General features: G+C 39.5%; 1 protein-coding gene across 3 annotated transcripts in view; it reads right to left on the reverse strand.

Annotated features, from left to right (window-relative positions):
- Positions 1–16,872, reverse strand: part of TENT4A (terminal nucleotidyltransferase 4A) — a 68,095-nt gene that overhangs the window by 29,920 nt on the left and 21,303 nt on the right. For all 3 annotated transcript variants that reach the window (XM_068396143.1, XM_068396141.1, XM_068396142.1), the window contains exons 7-8: positions 16,642–16,855; positions 10,009–10,135 (exon numbers count right to left, since the gene is read on the reverse strand). In XM_068396143.1, coding sequence (XP_068252244.1) covers positions 10,009–10,135; positions 16,642–16,855 — 341 coding nt within the window. The remainder of the gene's footprint in view (positions 1–10,008; positions 10,136–16,641; positions 16,856–16,872) is intronic.

The raw sequence follows: 16,872 nt of genomic DNA on the forward strand, positions 1-16,872 counted from the left end.
ATCTGAGACTGCCTTCAGAAAGATTTGAGCTTTTACTCCAAGATAACCTATACATTTCACAACTACTACCAGCTGTGGGCTTAGAACCAGAAAATGAACAGGGACTGAATAACATAAGCTCTTACAGAGGAGTTTGTCAAGTCTGAAGCTTCTTAGAGTACTTTCCCAGAAGCAAACCAATAGTCATGCCTTCATATATCAGAAGGAAAATGAATGATACAGGATGGTATTTTTATCAGCCTGGGTGACTGATACACCAAAAATGCCTGCTATCAAATAGGTGTACAGGGTAAAACTACTGTCACACCAACAATTATGGCAGAGTTGCACATACAGAACCCGGGAATCTCTTCTCTCACTAGCTCCTTTCACAAAGAATAGAGATCAAAGCCCCAAACTCTCATTTTTGGTAGAAAGGTAGAAAAAAAAAAGAAATTCACTAAGATATCAGGTCAGAGGTTCAAAGGCAGATCCATGCTATATTGCTCATACATCAAAATTAAAAACATTCATTACGAGACATCAGACACTGAAAGGTGATTAAAGGCTATACTGCCATATACTTAATCCAGCAGCAAAGAAAGAGGAAGTGTGATCAAACTAGATACTGCTCTCAAAGAACACCATTTCATATGTATAGGACTCAAGCATGTCCATGGGGTCAGAGAACAATTTTTAAAATAAACATTTAAAAATTGTGCTTATCTGTTTTCAACACTGAAAATGCTTATGAACAAAAAACCTACTAAGCTGCCCTGCCTTTACTATGAGGAAATTCCACGCTTTTGGGTTTCTTTTTTTGGCTGAGGCCAGAATTTCTACAGATATATGAGACACTCCCACAATTCTTCAAAGATGTTTGTTTGGAAGACATGGAAAAAAAAGTTAACTGCTTAATAAAATTAGACAGTTCTCCTATGAAAGATGCCCCTTTAAGGTTTTTCCCTTAATATTATCATACAGTAAAACCAGGAATAAGCTATTTACATACCTAGTTAACTTTGTAAGAGCTTAGAAGGTCCTCTTTTTACACACTGCAAGCCTTCAGTTCACAGGGACACTTTATAGCTGCCATTACAGCACAACTACAGTGCAAATAAATCTTAAGATCACACTTAAAAGGCTCAGATTCAGTAAAATCAAGCATCTAAAGCTCCAGCCAAGCTCCACATGAATGAGTGAGTACCAGAGCAGGAGAAAACATCAAGGCTGTGAAAGAACAGCCAAAATAGGCCTTAACTGAACTTATGAAATATCCCCTTGGTATTAAAAGGGCAATATAATCTAAAAGCAGACTAAGGAGCACCTGCGATGGATCTGCTTGAGCACGATGATAAAAAAAAAAATCTAAAGCCTTTACCTAGACAAATACTCTGTAGGAAAAGCTGATATTGCTGATACCTCTTAAGACACAGCACACATTCTAGTTACAGCCACCCACCATCCAAGATGTGAAGCAAAGGAAGGACAGTTTCAGACAGCACATTTCTGCTTTGTGTCAGCAGATCTAGCAGGCAAATTTAACATTCCCTTTGACAGCTCCCAGAACTATCTTGGCCAACCAGGGGCAACCCAAACCTAACATACAGACCTGTCAGCAGTTAGATCTGTTGAACTGTACACTAGGAAGAGACCAAACAGCTTTCAAGCACAGAGATGGAAAGATCACTCTATATATGGCCCAGACTATTGGTTTTTTGAAGATTATCACCTGTAAATGACAACTCCAGACATGCTATAGCAAAACCCTGCCAAGGCTTCCTCAAACTATGAACTCTGGCCTGTTGGCATGACAGTCCCTTTCCCTCATACACCTGCACCACAGGTCTGGCACCAATAAGGAGGAACATGTTATCAGTCTGCAACTCTAGGAACTGAAGAAAGGCTTCAAAAGTCTTAATTATACTGGAAGGGCACATCACAGGAGAACCAGTCTTCCATTCCTCATTTCACATGACCTCATGTGCCACTCAAATGTGGCTACACTGCTGTTTAGAGATGCAGTCTGAGCACACATTCGTATCTGAACCATGCCACAAGCCAACCTCCTAATCTACAGACATACCTATGAACCTAAGGATGCATCTTTTTTCACATCCAAATCAGCATAACTTATGGCTGTCAAATGGTACAACACCACTCTCTCCATCTTCCCCCAAATGCGAACTCCTGCTGCTTCTCTTGCTTCTGATCTATCCGTCACGCAGCCACATGTCAGCTTCTTGACATGACAGAAGTGTTGATGTATTGGTTTTCAGTGAGACTAGAGAGTTCATCTGACTCACCTTCTGACTGAAGGATCGCTAGATCTGATCCAAGGAAAGAGTCAGGAACATACAGATTGAGAAGGAAGAAAAAGGGCAGCTGACAGGAGATAGCCCACAGATAGTTAGGCTAGACAAAATATAATGTGAATTTGCACCTTAATTTAGAGACCATGGACAGGGTAGTAACAGATAGTCCACTTTTTCAAAGAACATGAATCAATGAGAAAGAGCTTATGCCAAACATCTGCTAAGGTTTCCTGTAGTTTATCAAGAAACAGATTAGAACTGGGAAAATGGTCACTAACTTGAAACTTCATGTCCAAAGAAGAGCAACGAAGCTGGTGAAGGGTCTAGAGAAAAAGAATTATGAGCCGCAGCTGAGGGAACTGGGGTTGTTTAGTCTGGAGAAAAGGAGGCTCAGGGGAGACCTTATTGCTCTCTACAACTACCTGAAAGGAGGTTGTAGCAAGGTTACTTTTCCAAAGTAACAAGCGATAGGACAAAAGAAAATGGCCTCAAGTTGTGCCAGGGGAGGTTTAGATTGGATATTAGGAAAAATCTCTTCACCGAAAGGGTTGTCAAGCATTGGAACAAGCTGCCCAGGGAAGTGGTTGAGTCACCATCCCTGGAGGTATTTAAAAGACGTGTAGATGTGGTGCTTAGGGACATCGTCTAGTGATGGACTTCGCAGTGCTAGGTTAACAGTTCGACTCGATAACCTTAAAGGTCTTTTCTAACCAAAACAATTGTATGATTCCATAAAAATATCACTCCTTACAGACTTCTTTAGTTAGCTTACTTAACATGACACTGTTCTCTAGAGACAGCCTATAGCAAAAGACCATACTAAAGCTGTTAAAAGCACATATTGACACTGACCCTTAAGCAGGAGCTATCCTGTCCATAACTATATTTTACAGCTAGACTCATGTCACCATGGCCCCAAAAATTAAGAAATCAATTGTGATTTTTAATCACCTTGGCTGAAGTCACAACACCAAATTTGACCTTGCATACAAGTTGTACAGATTCAAAATGGGTCAAGTCTCCTCATTTTCCTACTAGGAAAACCCCTCCTTCCAAGAAGATGGGAATCTGCTCCAACAAAATCTACTGAACTGTCTATCAACCTCTCCTGAGCCATTGTTGAAAGAGGATGGGTGAGAGAGACTGGGGACAAAACAGTGTTAAGGTAATTTCTGTAGCTGTAAGAATTGCTTTCAAGACTCAGCTGATTACTGTTTCCACTCAGACAGAAGATAGCTTTCAACTCCCGCTACACTCCAGATGTTATATTTGGAAGCTTGAATGAAGATGCTGGTAAGAGTGATTTGAATTTACCCCTTATTATTCTGTGGGACTTGTTACTACAGAACATGGACAAGAAAAAGGCCTATGCTGAAGGACCACAATCTGACTTTTTTCACACTAGGAATATCAGAAGCAGCAGATGGCTAGAAAGCCTTATATTAACTTAGGCTTGTGCTCCTTTGAGTTGGACGGACCCTGAAAAAGAGCAGTAATGATGATCACCCCGAAAGATCTGAAATCTACTGAGATTGTCATCTACAAAATAGGACTCTGTACACAGAAATTTTCCCCGGAAAGAGTTGATATGAACTCAAATCCACCACGTAGTTCAAGAACAAACTGTTCCACTTAGAGGAAAGCTAGCTCCAATTATGACACAACCTATTTGGGGAAAATTTTACACTGTATTGGATTTGACTGGAGCTTTCTTTAGCATACCTGTGGCTGAGGAAAGCCAGCACATATTTGCCTTCACTTGGCAAGGGAAACAATTAACCTGGACTCGGTTACCCCAGGGATTTACAAGTTCACCAACTATATTCTCCCAAATTTTGAAAGGGAATTTGGCTGATCTGTTTTTTCTGTGTAAGTCTGAATTGATACAATATGTAGATGAGTTATTGTTAGTATGTCGTTCAAGGAAGGATTGTGTTACAGACACTCGGTATTTGTGTAATAAATTGGTTGTAAAAGGTCACCGAGCATCTCCATCAAAATTGCAGTCCATCAAATGGGGTCTGGAGAGGCAAAAAGCTTTTACAACTCTGAAAGGTGCCTTAATGCAAGCACCGGCTTCAGGTTTACCAGATTATAGTAAACCTTTCAAATTATATTGTGATGAGCAAAAGGGAAATGCTAGAGGAGTTTTAGTCCAAACTTTAGGACCACATGAAAGACCAGTAGCATATTTTTCTGCTCAATTAGATCCAGTTACACAAGGAACACCATTTTGTATAAAATCAGTAGCTGCAGCAGCAGAAGTGATAGAAAAATGTAGATCAATAGTGCTGGGACATCCCCTAACCGTATGCGTACCCCTTGAAGTTGAAATATTATTGAAACAATATGCAGAAAAATCACTTTCACTGCAACGGGCACATAGATATGAACTGGTTTTACTTTTGGCTGACAACATCACACTTCAAAGGTGCAATACTTTGAATCCAGCCACTTCAATACCTTTGCCGACTGAAGGGGAAAAAGATCAACCTGACTGTACCCAGGTATTAGCAGTATCCAGTAAACCACGCAATGATCTTCAAGACCAACCCCTGAGTGACCCAGACATCAACCTTTTGACAGACGGCTCGTCTTTTTATGAAGAAGGAAAAAGGTATACTGGCTTTGCAGTAACAACAGAAAAAACTGTGTTAAAAGCTAACCCTCTTCCTAGTGCTGTGGGGGGCACAAGGCGTGGAAATCATAGCGCTTTTGAGGCTGCAAAGTTGGCAAAAGGTTTAAAAGCTAATATTTACACAGACTCTAAATACGCTTTTGGAGTTTGTCATGCTACAGGTACCCTGTGGAAAGAAAGAGGATTTTTGACTTCAGCTAGAAAAACCATTGCACCCGGGAAGGAGGTACGTGAACTTTTAGAAGCTATACAGTTATTTAAAAGCTCACACAAACCACCAATATGCACTGTCGCGAGGAAATCGCTTGGCCGATCAAGCTGCGAAAGCTGCAGCCAAACAAATTCATCTTGTTATGGCAGTTCTGTGTGCAGCAGAGAAACCTGACAGGCTTCCAAGTGCAGAGGAGATGTCTTCCAGAGGAAGAAATGAAATTTTGGAGACGACTTGCAGCGGAACAACGGGATGGACAATGGACATTGGGCAACAAACCCCTACTCCCGAAAAGTTATTTACTACCTGTTGTTCGGTGGTTTCATGAAAAATGCCATGGGGGACCTGAGGGACTTGCACAAAGAATTCAACGGCTGTGGGCTGCACCCGGAGTCTGCTCCGCAGTGAAAAGGATTACTGAAAGCTGTAAACTTTGCTGACAATACGCTACCACTAGGATTCAGCCACCTCAAGGTAAAAGACCGCCCACGGTGTTTCCTTTTCAAGGATTACAAAGTGATTATGCTGAAATGCCAAAGGCAATGGGGTATTCATACTTGTTAGTGACTGTAGATCAATTATCAGGATGGGTAGAAGCCTTCCCAGCAAGAATGATTCAAAAACTGTAGTGAAAGCGCTGTTGAAAGAGTTAATACCCCGATATGGAGTTCCTGAAGTAATTGATTCGGATAGAGGAGCTCATTTTTCAGCAGCGATTCTGTTCCAAGTTTATAATGCTTTAGGAGTCACAGGGAACTTACATACACCCTATCACCCTGAGTCCTCTGGACAGGTAGAGAGAATGAATGGGACCAAAAAGGAAAAGATTGTTAAAGTGTGTAAAACAACAGGGTTGAAATGGCCAGAGGCTTTGAATTTGGTTCTGTGGGACATTCGGAACACACCCAGACAACCTGTTGGGTTATCGCCAGCAGAAATATTGTTTGGGCGAGTTTTGGCTGTTCCAGGCACTTATTTGCCAGCAAAAAGATGGATGGAGATGAACGAGTGACACAATATATACTGTACTTGCAAAATTCTTTCTTTGAAATGCGAAAACATGCATATTGGTATCAAGGTGGATCTCCTGAGATACAAGTACATAACATTCAACCAGGAGACAAAGTATTGATAAAAAATTTTAAGAGGAAAAATAGATTTGAACCAAAATGGGAAGGACCTTATGTTGTACTTTTAACTTCTTTTTATGCTGTCAAAGTTGCAGGAAAAGAGACCTGGATTCATCATTCTCATGTCCGTAAGGAACCCGAGGAAAGATGAAATATTTTAGTTTGTTCTTTTTTTTCCATCTGTAAATGTTGCTGTTTCACCTTGTGTAAGATTTGCTATTCGTTACCAAGATTCCAATACCAATGCCTCTCGTGTGCTTTATAATAATTGTTCTTGGCGATCTGCAGGCTTTGTTATAGCAATTAAGACAAAGACTGGGGAACTCATTTTTACATCTAGCTATCCAAAGATTGAGCCCAGAGGAATTATTTATCAATTTGGAAAAAACGATAATAAATATATCTGGGGAGATGATAGAAAAATTAGCCAATGCCTCAATGCGTGGATTTCTGACATTGCAAAAAGAAATTACAAAACTCTCTAAAATTACAATTCAAACCAGAATGACTCTAGATGTGATATTAACCTCACGAGGAGCAGTGTGTACAGTTTTAAGTATCAGTTGCTGTACGTACACAGACATATCTGGAGAACTGCTCACAGATGTGCACAAAATTTGGGAAGTGAGTTCTATGATGCAAAAAGTAGAAAAAGACGACACCTCGTGAGGATCTACTGAAACACTCTCTTGGCTCACATCTTGGTTCCCAGACTTGGCCTTATGGATAAAGAAGCTGATTGTAATTGCCTCGCTTGTAATTATTGTCCTTGTGATTGTACTAGTGTTGGGACAGTGTTGTGTGCGATGTTTTTCTTCCTTTGCTTCAAAAATAAGATCATCATGGAGATACAAATAATTGCAGGGATGCAATAAAAAACAAAAGGAGGGAATTGTTATAGAAATTTTCACACGATTAATGAAAATGTTCTTATGAGTTAGAGAGACAAGAATCAATAGGGGTGAAATAGAATAGTGAATAGAATAATTAATATAAGTCTATCTGAATAAACACAGGTGGGCTTTCACAATCCATGAATATTGTTCTCAAAGCTCCTTGTGTAATCCTGACCTATGACTGAACAAATCATCAATCAAAGCTTAATGAGTAGCTAAGCAGGAGTAGGCCTAGAAGTATTACCTTCTGATGATTTTAGTAAAGGGGATGTATGGTTAACCTTTTCTTTACCTTAAAAGAAATATAGGACACTTAGAAATAAAAATTAGTATAGATAAGGTTTTAAACATAACTTCAGTTGTTTTTAAGGTTGAATGTTTAGGAGACACTGGCGGTGGGAACCGGACTCTGATCAACCTGGATTAGGACGGGACGCTGATCATGGCAAGAACATTAAGGACGCCGATCACAGCAAGAACATCGAGGACGGGGTGTCGGCCGGAGTCGGAGCAGAACCAGAACATAAAGATCAGCTAAACAATGGAAGAGAATGGACTTTTGTGGACTCTTGATGAAGGAAGAAAGAGGAATTGAAATAGTTAGTGGATTATTAACAGAAGCTTATGAAATGTTTATGATGTAGTTGATTATTAGTTTCTATATAAACCGATAGTGAATTTGAGTCAGGTACCATTCACTGCGGTGGTGGTCCACCTCTGAGTTGTTAATAAAACCAGCAAACCTAGAGACCCGGACTCTGCCAATTTTCTTTAACAAAAACTGAATAAATTCAAGTCAGCCTGGGGAGTTCAGCCTCCTGCAAATTCCTACCCTTTCAAGTGCTCTTCGTTTAGTCTCTGTTGATCCTTCTAGTACAAAGTCATAGAGCTAGTCACTGCTCTTAAAGGGAGCCCACTGTCTACAGTTTAACCTACCACTAACAAGCCTAGAAAAGGGAAAAGAACGGATCAGGACAAAGGGCTCCTGGATGGCTAAGGCTTTAGGTCAGGCCACCCAAAAAGTCTTTATACAGATCCTGGACCACTCTGCCTAACAGGTGGAAGAAGGATCTGCCTTCCTGGATTGCCCAAACACATCAGGTTTAACTAAAAACTGAGACTGAACATGGACTGCTGTTGAGGTTCTGCAACAAACTTGTTACTAAACAGCTCATCATCCACCTACAGGTCCTTTGGCATTGACAAGACTGGTGATTGGGGAACTACTTGCATACAGGACTTTGTTGAACGCTGTTCCTCTTGCGACACCATTCCCTTTGACAGAACGGCAAGCCACTGGCATGATAAGTTCTGAGACTCAGACATCACTGACACAGACAGTCCAGAACTAGCAGAAAGACAGGTCAGATGTATGACACTTGAAACACTGCTGCTGGGACTTCTCCCCAGGTTTAAAGTTGTGACAAATCTCAAGCGTTTTCCCAAATACAGTAAGAAGTGTACATGTGAAATGCACATATTGATGACATCTCAGGCTTCCATAAATGCATTTACAAATATACTTTTTGATGTCTGTAATAAACACAGGTACCTCGTAAGAGAATGACTATGTCCTTTGGAGAACCACAAAGAAGCTAATGAAGGCCAGGACCCAAGATACAAGCAAAACTTCAGGAATCCCTAAGTTGTTCTATCTACACTTACATAAGAATGAGTTTCATTCAGCAACAAGAATTATCAGCCAGTACACATTTAACAGATACACCTTTAATCTATCTTAAAACAGCAGTCTCAAATGTCAGTGTCTAACACTTGTGTACCACTCTTCCCATATCTCCATCACAGGCACAAGTGCAGTCTCAACCTTTGTGAATTTAATACCACAGAAAACCTAGAGATTCAGGGGCACTATTAAAACACTGTCAGTCGCAAATCCACAAGTGAAAGACTGCATCCACTTTGTGGTAAACTTACTATAGGAAAACTATTTCACCTTCCAATGATATTAATGCTGGAAGTTAACAGCTTGACTGGAGTTTGGAATTGTACTTATATGGTTTAAGTTACTTGTTACAGCCATTCCCCCCTGCGATTAGCTGGGGAGCTCAAAGCCATTGGGATTCTAGGGAAGTGTCAGGGAAGAGACACCCTCTGATCTAGCCCCAGTTTGTACTGAGGGTTAGAATAACAGATGCTAGAGCAGATACATGAATGAAAACACAACATGGCTGACATGCCTGCATTTTCTTTCTTCTCCCCCTTTCAAAAAAACAGAAAACTTGCAAAGGTGAGAGCTGCGAGAGTACTAGCTGTACAGTGTTTCTATGAAAGACATTAAGAACTGCATTAAAAAATGGCATGTTTAGAAGAATGTTCTGACATTACAGCCAAACTGATTCTTTTAATAGCTTAACTGCATATCAAGCCTTTTAAAAAAGCTTACGGGAGCATGTATTAAAGAACTAGGAAAATTTCCAGCCTTGTTGTCTAGTTTTTTTGTCTAAAAAAGCAATTTGATCACACACATTTCTTTCTGCCACAGTACAGACATATATCATACCAAACATTAAACCAGCAGACCTTCCTTTGAAATACTTTAAGCAGAATGTTTGAGGAAAGACCAATTATCTTCTGGCTCCCTTCCACACTAAGAGAACCTCACATGGGACTCATCCTGGGTTTTGCCACACTGTCTTCATTTTAATGCTGCACATTGAGGTATTACACTCTCATACCACTAGGCAGCCTAAGTTTCTGGGTAGATTTCAATACAGCCGCAGTTAAACAATAAATAACAATATTCCTTTTATTGATTTAGACCCAAACATTCCTAATTGATTACACAGACAAATGGATATTCAAAAAGTGGACTAATTACCTCTCAGAATCTCTATTTGGATATGATCTTGCAAGTGGTGATACTGCATGGCTAAGAACAATGTAGGCATAATCAAAAACTTGTTTCACTTGCATGGCACCGTAAGAACTTCTGCCAACGTCGTTTCCTGAAATAATGTGACAGTCATCAGATCATCTTTTTTTAATATCAGTAACCAGAAAATTATTCACACTTAAAGCTCAGAAGCCTTAACAATACAGATTAACTCTGTTTAAACTGGTTAGCCCATCCTACTCATATCAGGAACAACTAAGTGTGCCTATCAATAAAAGAAGCTAACCTTAGGAATGACACTTAATGTTATGCATTCAATTTACCACTTTTAAAATACCGATGTACCAGCGCCTGAAAGAAACAGAGAATAGAGATCAGCTTAAAGCTCTTATAGCTGTTTTTTAAGAGCTTAAAGCGTCATGTCTCACTTACCAGTAGAGTTTCTGCAGGCCAAATTCAGCTTAAAATTCCACTTGTGCAACCACATTATCTTCACAGGGCCAGGTATACTTACATCAACCCCTACTTAACCTTATCGAAACTACAGATTAATAAACCAGCTCATACAGATTATTTATCTCCACAGGATAAACCAGTTTGTCAAAATCTATCAGAGGATTCCAGAAGTTTGTACAGCATCATTTTTGATCAAGTTAGTGGCACTTCTTGACTGCCCCTCTTTAAGCATGAGTGACATTTAGAGCAGAATTCCTTCCAAATCCAGTGCCATGTGTGAGGAACTGCAGAAGTTAAGAACATGCTAAAGATTCTGTATCAGTGACAATGTACAAGCATTGGTCTCCCATTTGACACCTAGAACGATCTCGCTATTACTAGCAAGAAGAAACATTTGGGGTTTTTTTGTAGATATATTTGGCAACAGACGCCAAAGGTTCACTGTCACCACTCAATTTAAGAAACACAAAGAAAACTTCCTTCAAATTGCATGTCCAAAATACAGACTAGATCTTGAATGGGGAGAAAGCTGCTTACAGTAAAAGGTTCCTTGCTTCAGAATGATGCTTGAAATGCTGTGAGAATACTAGAAAGGGATGAACCACCAAACACGTTTATTTTAAGCTTGAAAATCAGATCAGGGCCCAGGAACAGGTTTTAATGAAAAATCTGCTTTGAAAATTGATGGGTAAAGGACAGAATCTATCCTTTGGAGGACTGAATCCAATGAGGCTGAATTTGACTTTAGAGGAACCCTTCACTTGCTGAAGTATTTTGTCCAGTAAGCCATTATAGACAAACATGCTGAGGTCTGCCATCCAGAGGAAAAAAACAGCCTTGGCTTTACTACTTTATAACACATTTTAGTCCTTCAAGATTCTACAACCATAATACCACTTTTAACAGAAAAGCATAATCAATGAAAACAGACTGGGAACATAAGAGCATTTTGGGAACACAGAATTTCTTCAGTAATATATATGGTCAAATAAAAACTGATCAAGAAATACTTTCTTGTTTAGTGAAGTAACTGAGTATCTTGTTCTGAATGCACCACTGCAGTACCCAACAGCTACTAGGTTCAAAATTACAGAAGCCTCTCTAAATGGCATATTTGCAATTGGACTCTACCCTGAAGTAGAAGCAGAGACCGATGCGGGTCTAAGACAGTGAATCTAGGAAGAAACACATTGTAGTTAAGTTCAGAGCTGCACTATGAGGTAGCAGAGGACTTCAAAAAGGACTTAGTCCAAAGGCAGCTGAATAGAGACCAAGGTATTTCAGTGGTCAAGAAATCAGAACACAAAAAAGTTAATTACACTAGGAAAACAATGATTAATTCAGTACAGGTTTTCCAGGGACAGGACACATTGTTGTGTCCTGCAACAATGACACCTTCCACATAATGACATGCTAAACATATACAGAAGAGAATTAAATCGAGAAGCAATACAGAAATGGAATATATGCAAGTGGCTAAATACACACAACTGCACCTACCACGAAATTAAAGTCCATCTATGGTTGGACTCAATCTTAAGGGTTTTTTCCAACCTAAATGAGTCTATATATTCACATAACAGGAATTAAGAATACACACTCAAACAAATTGCATTAGTTTAGTCCAATCTGGTGCTAAAACAGCTACATTTCACATGCATCCTTCATGGAGTTACACCAAAATGAAGACACTGCTGTTACAAACTGTTGGTTACTCCTTTCCTCAGTTGTTGCCACCTCCACTGTTGTGCCAGCAAAAGAAATCATAAGCCTTCCCTAATCGACTTACGGCAAACTCAGGCAGTTTAGTTTAAACCACCAACGAAGTTGTGTTTGAGTCTTGATTGAAGCAGATTTGAGAACAGAGGCAGGATAGCTCATGCCATAGCATGTCTAGGTTCCTGGATTGCCTCATTCTGCACCTGTAATTAGTTCATAAAAATGTCTGAATAAACATATCTTATTCAATTATACAGTCTGCAGAGCTTCTGACTTGCACTGCAGCTGAAAAGCAGGTATGGAAGCCAAAGCTACTATGTGAGCTACTGTGAACTGTACCAGTCAAGTCTGTATAGAGGTGGCCCTAACCAGTCCAGAAAGCAACATATTTAAGAAGCCAGAAGATCACATATTTGCATTTGCTGTCCTGAATGGACCTGCTTCTGAGAGATTGTTCTCATTAGCAGATCATGTCTTACACACTTGAGCATCCTTCTTTTGTCACAATCTACAGACTGATCAGTTAAAGCACGTAACCCAAACACTTTCACTCTTTAAAAAAATAATACAGACTTCAATCCTCAGATGTACATTAGTAGATAACAATGGGGTGTGATTTCACGTATAATTCAGTCCTCACTCTTTCTTACAAAGCCTTCATCCCTAAAGGAGCACATCTAAGATTTCCATCACTTGCTATCAGTATTACCACTCCGTCAGGTAGCCTTCCATTATCTGAAGCAGTTTTAAGAACATGGCCTGGAAAGGTAAAGGTAAGATCATGAGCTAGGACTGAAGCAGATCTATTTACGTTAAGCTATTATCTAGTAAGTACCTTTTTGCAACATTCAGCATTAAAGGTATTTGTGTATTTTTATAAATGCATATATTTTATATACACATACACACATATTTGCAGGTTCTAATGACAAATAGCAGATATTGAAAAGCTGCAATGAATAACTTTGGGCAGCCACTAAGACCAGAATAGATAATACCAATAGTTGTTGCCAGTCTCAAATCTAATTACTTCCTGTATTTGTGACCTATCAAGATGCAGAAGCAAGCAACATGAAGCATAACTAGCCCTGCAAGTTAGTCTCTTTTCAAAGAAAATGCATTGAATTTAAGGTTTAGAACTTTCGTATGTTTAGAACTTTTTTTTTAGTGTCCATAGCAATTCAGAATGAAGAACAAACTTCTCCCTTCAGCGCAGGTGGAACTCCAAGTCTTCAGCTGCGATTTAGCTACTCTTGCCACTGACAATCTGAATCAAGATCAAAATCATTCCTGTTCTGAGCATCAGAAATTACTAAAGGACCTTGATAATCACCTGATCAAGTTTTTTTTACAATCACAGATTAAAGATTTGTCATCTGCAACCAGAGTCATGTCTTCCAAGACAGGATACTGCTAGACCAACTCCACACAAACCTCTTCTAGGAGGATATCATCTACCCTGCTCCAACATGTTCCTGTGAACAGACTTCTGAGTGCCTGGCTTTGTGGTTCTCCTAAATGAATTCTTTCACTTTTTACACATCAAAAAGGCCAACTGCTTTGAGAAACTGAAATGGTGGCAGCTACAAGATGTTTATAGAAACTCCCTTCTTTGGATGATGCTAAGGGAAAGACTTTCATCTCATTACCTTGCCTAGGACACAAATTCAAGATGAAGAATCTTAGGCTATGTACGAAGATCAAGTATAAACTACCACTTTAAAATGCATCACCAGCTAGATTAGTCTGACATCTCAAATCCAGATTTCAACACACTTTCCACTTCAACTGTAGACTCCTGACATCTTTGTTGGAATCTTGGTTCTCAAATCACTGAAATTATAATCCTCTAGCACCCAATAATCAGTCTTTGAGAATCTCAGAGGAAACTCTAGAGCACTCGGGACAATCTGAGCAAAACCCACTACGACCAAAAAAGCAACACAACAGGTTGATGCCTGTTCCTTCCAAATCTAGGAACTCACAGAAAGTACTGAGCAGGCAGAACTGAAGTATCATATCTTTCCGATTGATATCATTTATCTGTTAGCCAGACATCACCATTTCACACTGAAGAAAAAAACAGTTCCTCCAACTTAAAAAACTAATCCCACTGAACTTAATCCTGTCCCCTACAAGACTGTCTAAAGCTTGAATTATACCTTTCAGCAGCCGATTGCTTAACTAGTACATAGACTCATAGGAGGGACTTTTACACTACTTGTATACTCTTGAGAAACTGAAAGGCTTTTTTTCATCCCTGTATTTTTTTTTGTCTGATTTCTGGATTAAGAAGTCATCTTTTGAAGTCTTCCTCCAAGGCTTAACAGAACTTTACAGAAAGCTGTGATCAACTTGTGAATACAGTGCAAAAACAGGTTTGAGGGAAAAGCTCTATAACAGCTTATGCTAACTGAAGTCAAGAAACATCTGTGTCCACTCTTTACCAAAATAGTTGTTCCCATCTCCTCCACAGTACTGGCACTGACCCTCATGGAGTTAGACACTCAGTAGATCTGGTCACAAACTAATCAAGCAGACATGATGACTTGTCAACTGCACAAGGACCTGAACCCTTGGATGAGTTTTTTTGTACTGGGAGACACACAGTAACACACTAAACTAATTAACAGAATTCTAGACATTATCTACATACATTTGACAGGTACTTTTATATACTGTAGGAATATGTGATTAAATCTAGATCTGAGGAGGTTGTATTCGTGAGATCTGATCCAAAGAGCCATCCTATATGTTCTATGTAATTTTCCTTCTAGTTCCATCAGGCAAGTTCTGAAGCTCTGTGGTAGCTGCCATAAAATATCCCTATGGGACAGTGTTCACAGATAACTTCAAGTTATTGTCAGCTTTCATTTCCCTTGCCAAAACACTTTCTCTCCCGTAAAAATTACATTATCTCAGCCCATTTAACCTCATCTAAAACTTAATTCCTATCAACTCTTTGATAGCATATAACTAGATATCTTTCTTTTAAACTATAGTTCTTTGCTTCTGCAAGATTTATGCTAGGAGGAACAGTTCAGAGCCCCTACTGGACTTGCAATTTATTTTTTTTCTTCTCTGAAGAGTCCTCGAAGAGAAGAAAAAATTTCAAACCACTATTAGCAGTGATTAAAACATTGTGCAGCATACGTAATTTCTTCTCTTCCAGTCCTCAGTAGATAGGAACAAATAGAACCAGAGGACAGTAAGTTTTTCACTCTAAAGAAATGTGGCTCATGCTGCTACTCAAATGGGTCTTCAGGCAAGTAAGTACACAGCTACTGAAGGAAATCTCAATAACGCAATGAAAGTTCTGCAAAAATCACACCTATGCCTGGCAAAGTGCAAGAGTCACGATGGACACAAACTCAGAGCTACAAACATATCAGAGATGTGGTTAGACAAATGAGTATCTTAGCTTGCAGCCTGCTCTGGAGAACTATGAACATTCAGCATATTGAGTATTTAGAAAGGTGCCAGACTTCAGCTCCTGATCCATGGTATTTGCTTTAAAAGTGCTGTACATAAGCAGTCTACCCACAAGATGTGACAGTATGGAGTTTGAGTGCCAATTACATTCTAGAAATACTAATGCTGAAGTTCAAATTAACTGAAAATTGGCTTTGCTAAAAAGCTGTTTTAGAATTTCAGCTCCTTGTGACAGTCTAAACAGAAACCAAACTGAGTACTACAAAGCTGGAAATTTTTTTCAGGAGCTCAGCCAAAATTAATCGTGATTACTTTGAAGGTTACTGAATCAAAACCAAATCTTAGAGAAAAAAAATATTTTAAGTTAGTTACTTTCAAAAGTACATGCAACCATAACTGGCATTCTCTAAAGGTCCCTGTGTAGCACAGAAGCCAGTTACGCAAACCACTCTTCACACTAGCACCATAATACAGTGGCTCCCTTGCAACACATTCATGGATACACACACGTTTCTGTGCAGTCTCTACTGCACCACCCTGCAGGACAGGTACCTCATCTGTGGCGTTTCTTTCCTATATGGTATAATTTCTGAAGTATGGCACCACAGACTGTGGTGGGAAAAGCTACACTTTCCATTCTCATTCTCTCATGATGAAAAACGGAAAGCTGTTCCTGCTAACAAACCCCCTTCCGGGATTTCCTGGACCTCTTTCTTTTGCTGCCCCTCAGAACTGTTAGAGAATCTTATTATACACTCAGTTCTGAATCTCCAATGCATTATGTATCTGCACTGTTTGCATGCAACTCAATTTACTCAGGCTACGAATCTTGGGAGACTTCACATCCTTATCTCTTAGCCCATCTCCATAACTGTACCTCGACACCAGCAACAGTCTCTTCTCAGTGCAGCTTCTTAACTCATTTGACAGACTTCAGGGACTCTAACGTAAGCTGTGAGAGCACAAGTTGAGCCAGAGCTCCAGAATAATGCAAGAAGTGTACAATCTTACCAGGCAGGAGAGGATCTTCAATACATAGCATGGATGGTCTGTATCCATTAGTCATGACTTTCATTATTTCTTCTTTGGCAATATAGGCACCTCCATTTTTTATTCTAATACCAGTTTTCAAGTAGTTAAAATTCCTTCCATAGAGTTCAAAAAATTCTATCAGAAGCATTCCAAGGTTTTCATCAGCTCTTCTGGCATCAATTCTTGGATGCAGCTGTGATACAGAGAACA

Source organism: Nyctibius grandis, chromosome 3 (genome assembly GCF_013368605.1).
Source record: "Nyctibius grandis isolate bNycGra1 chromosome 3, bNycGra1.pri, whole genome shotgun sequence".
In the NCBI taxonomy this organism is placed as follows: Eukaryota; Metazoa; Chordata; class Aves; order Nyctibiiformes; family Nyctibiidae; genus Nyctibius; species Nyctibius grandis.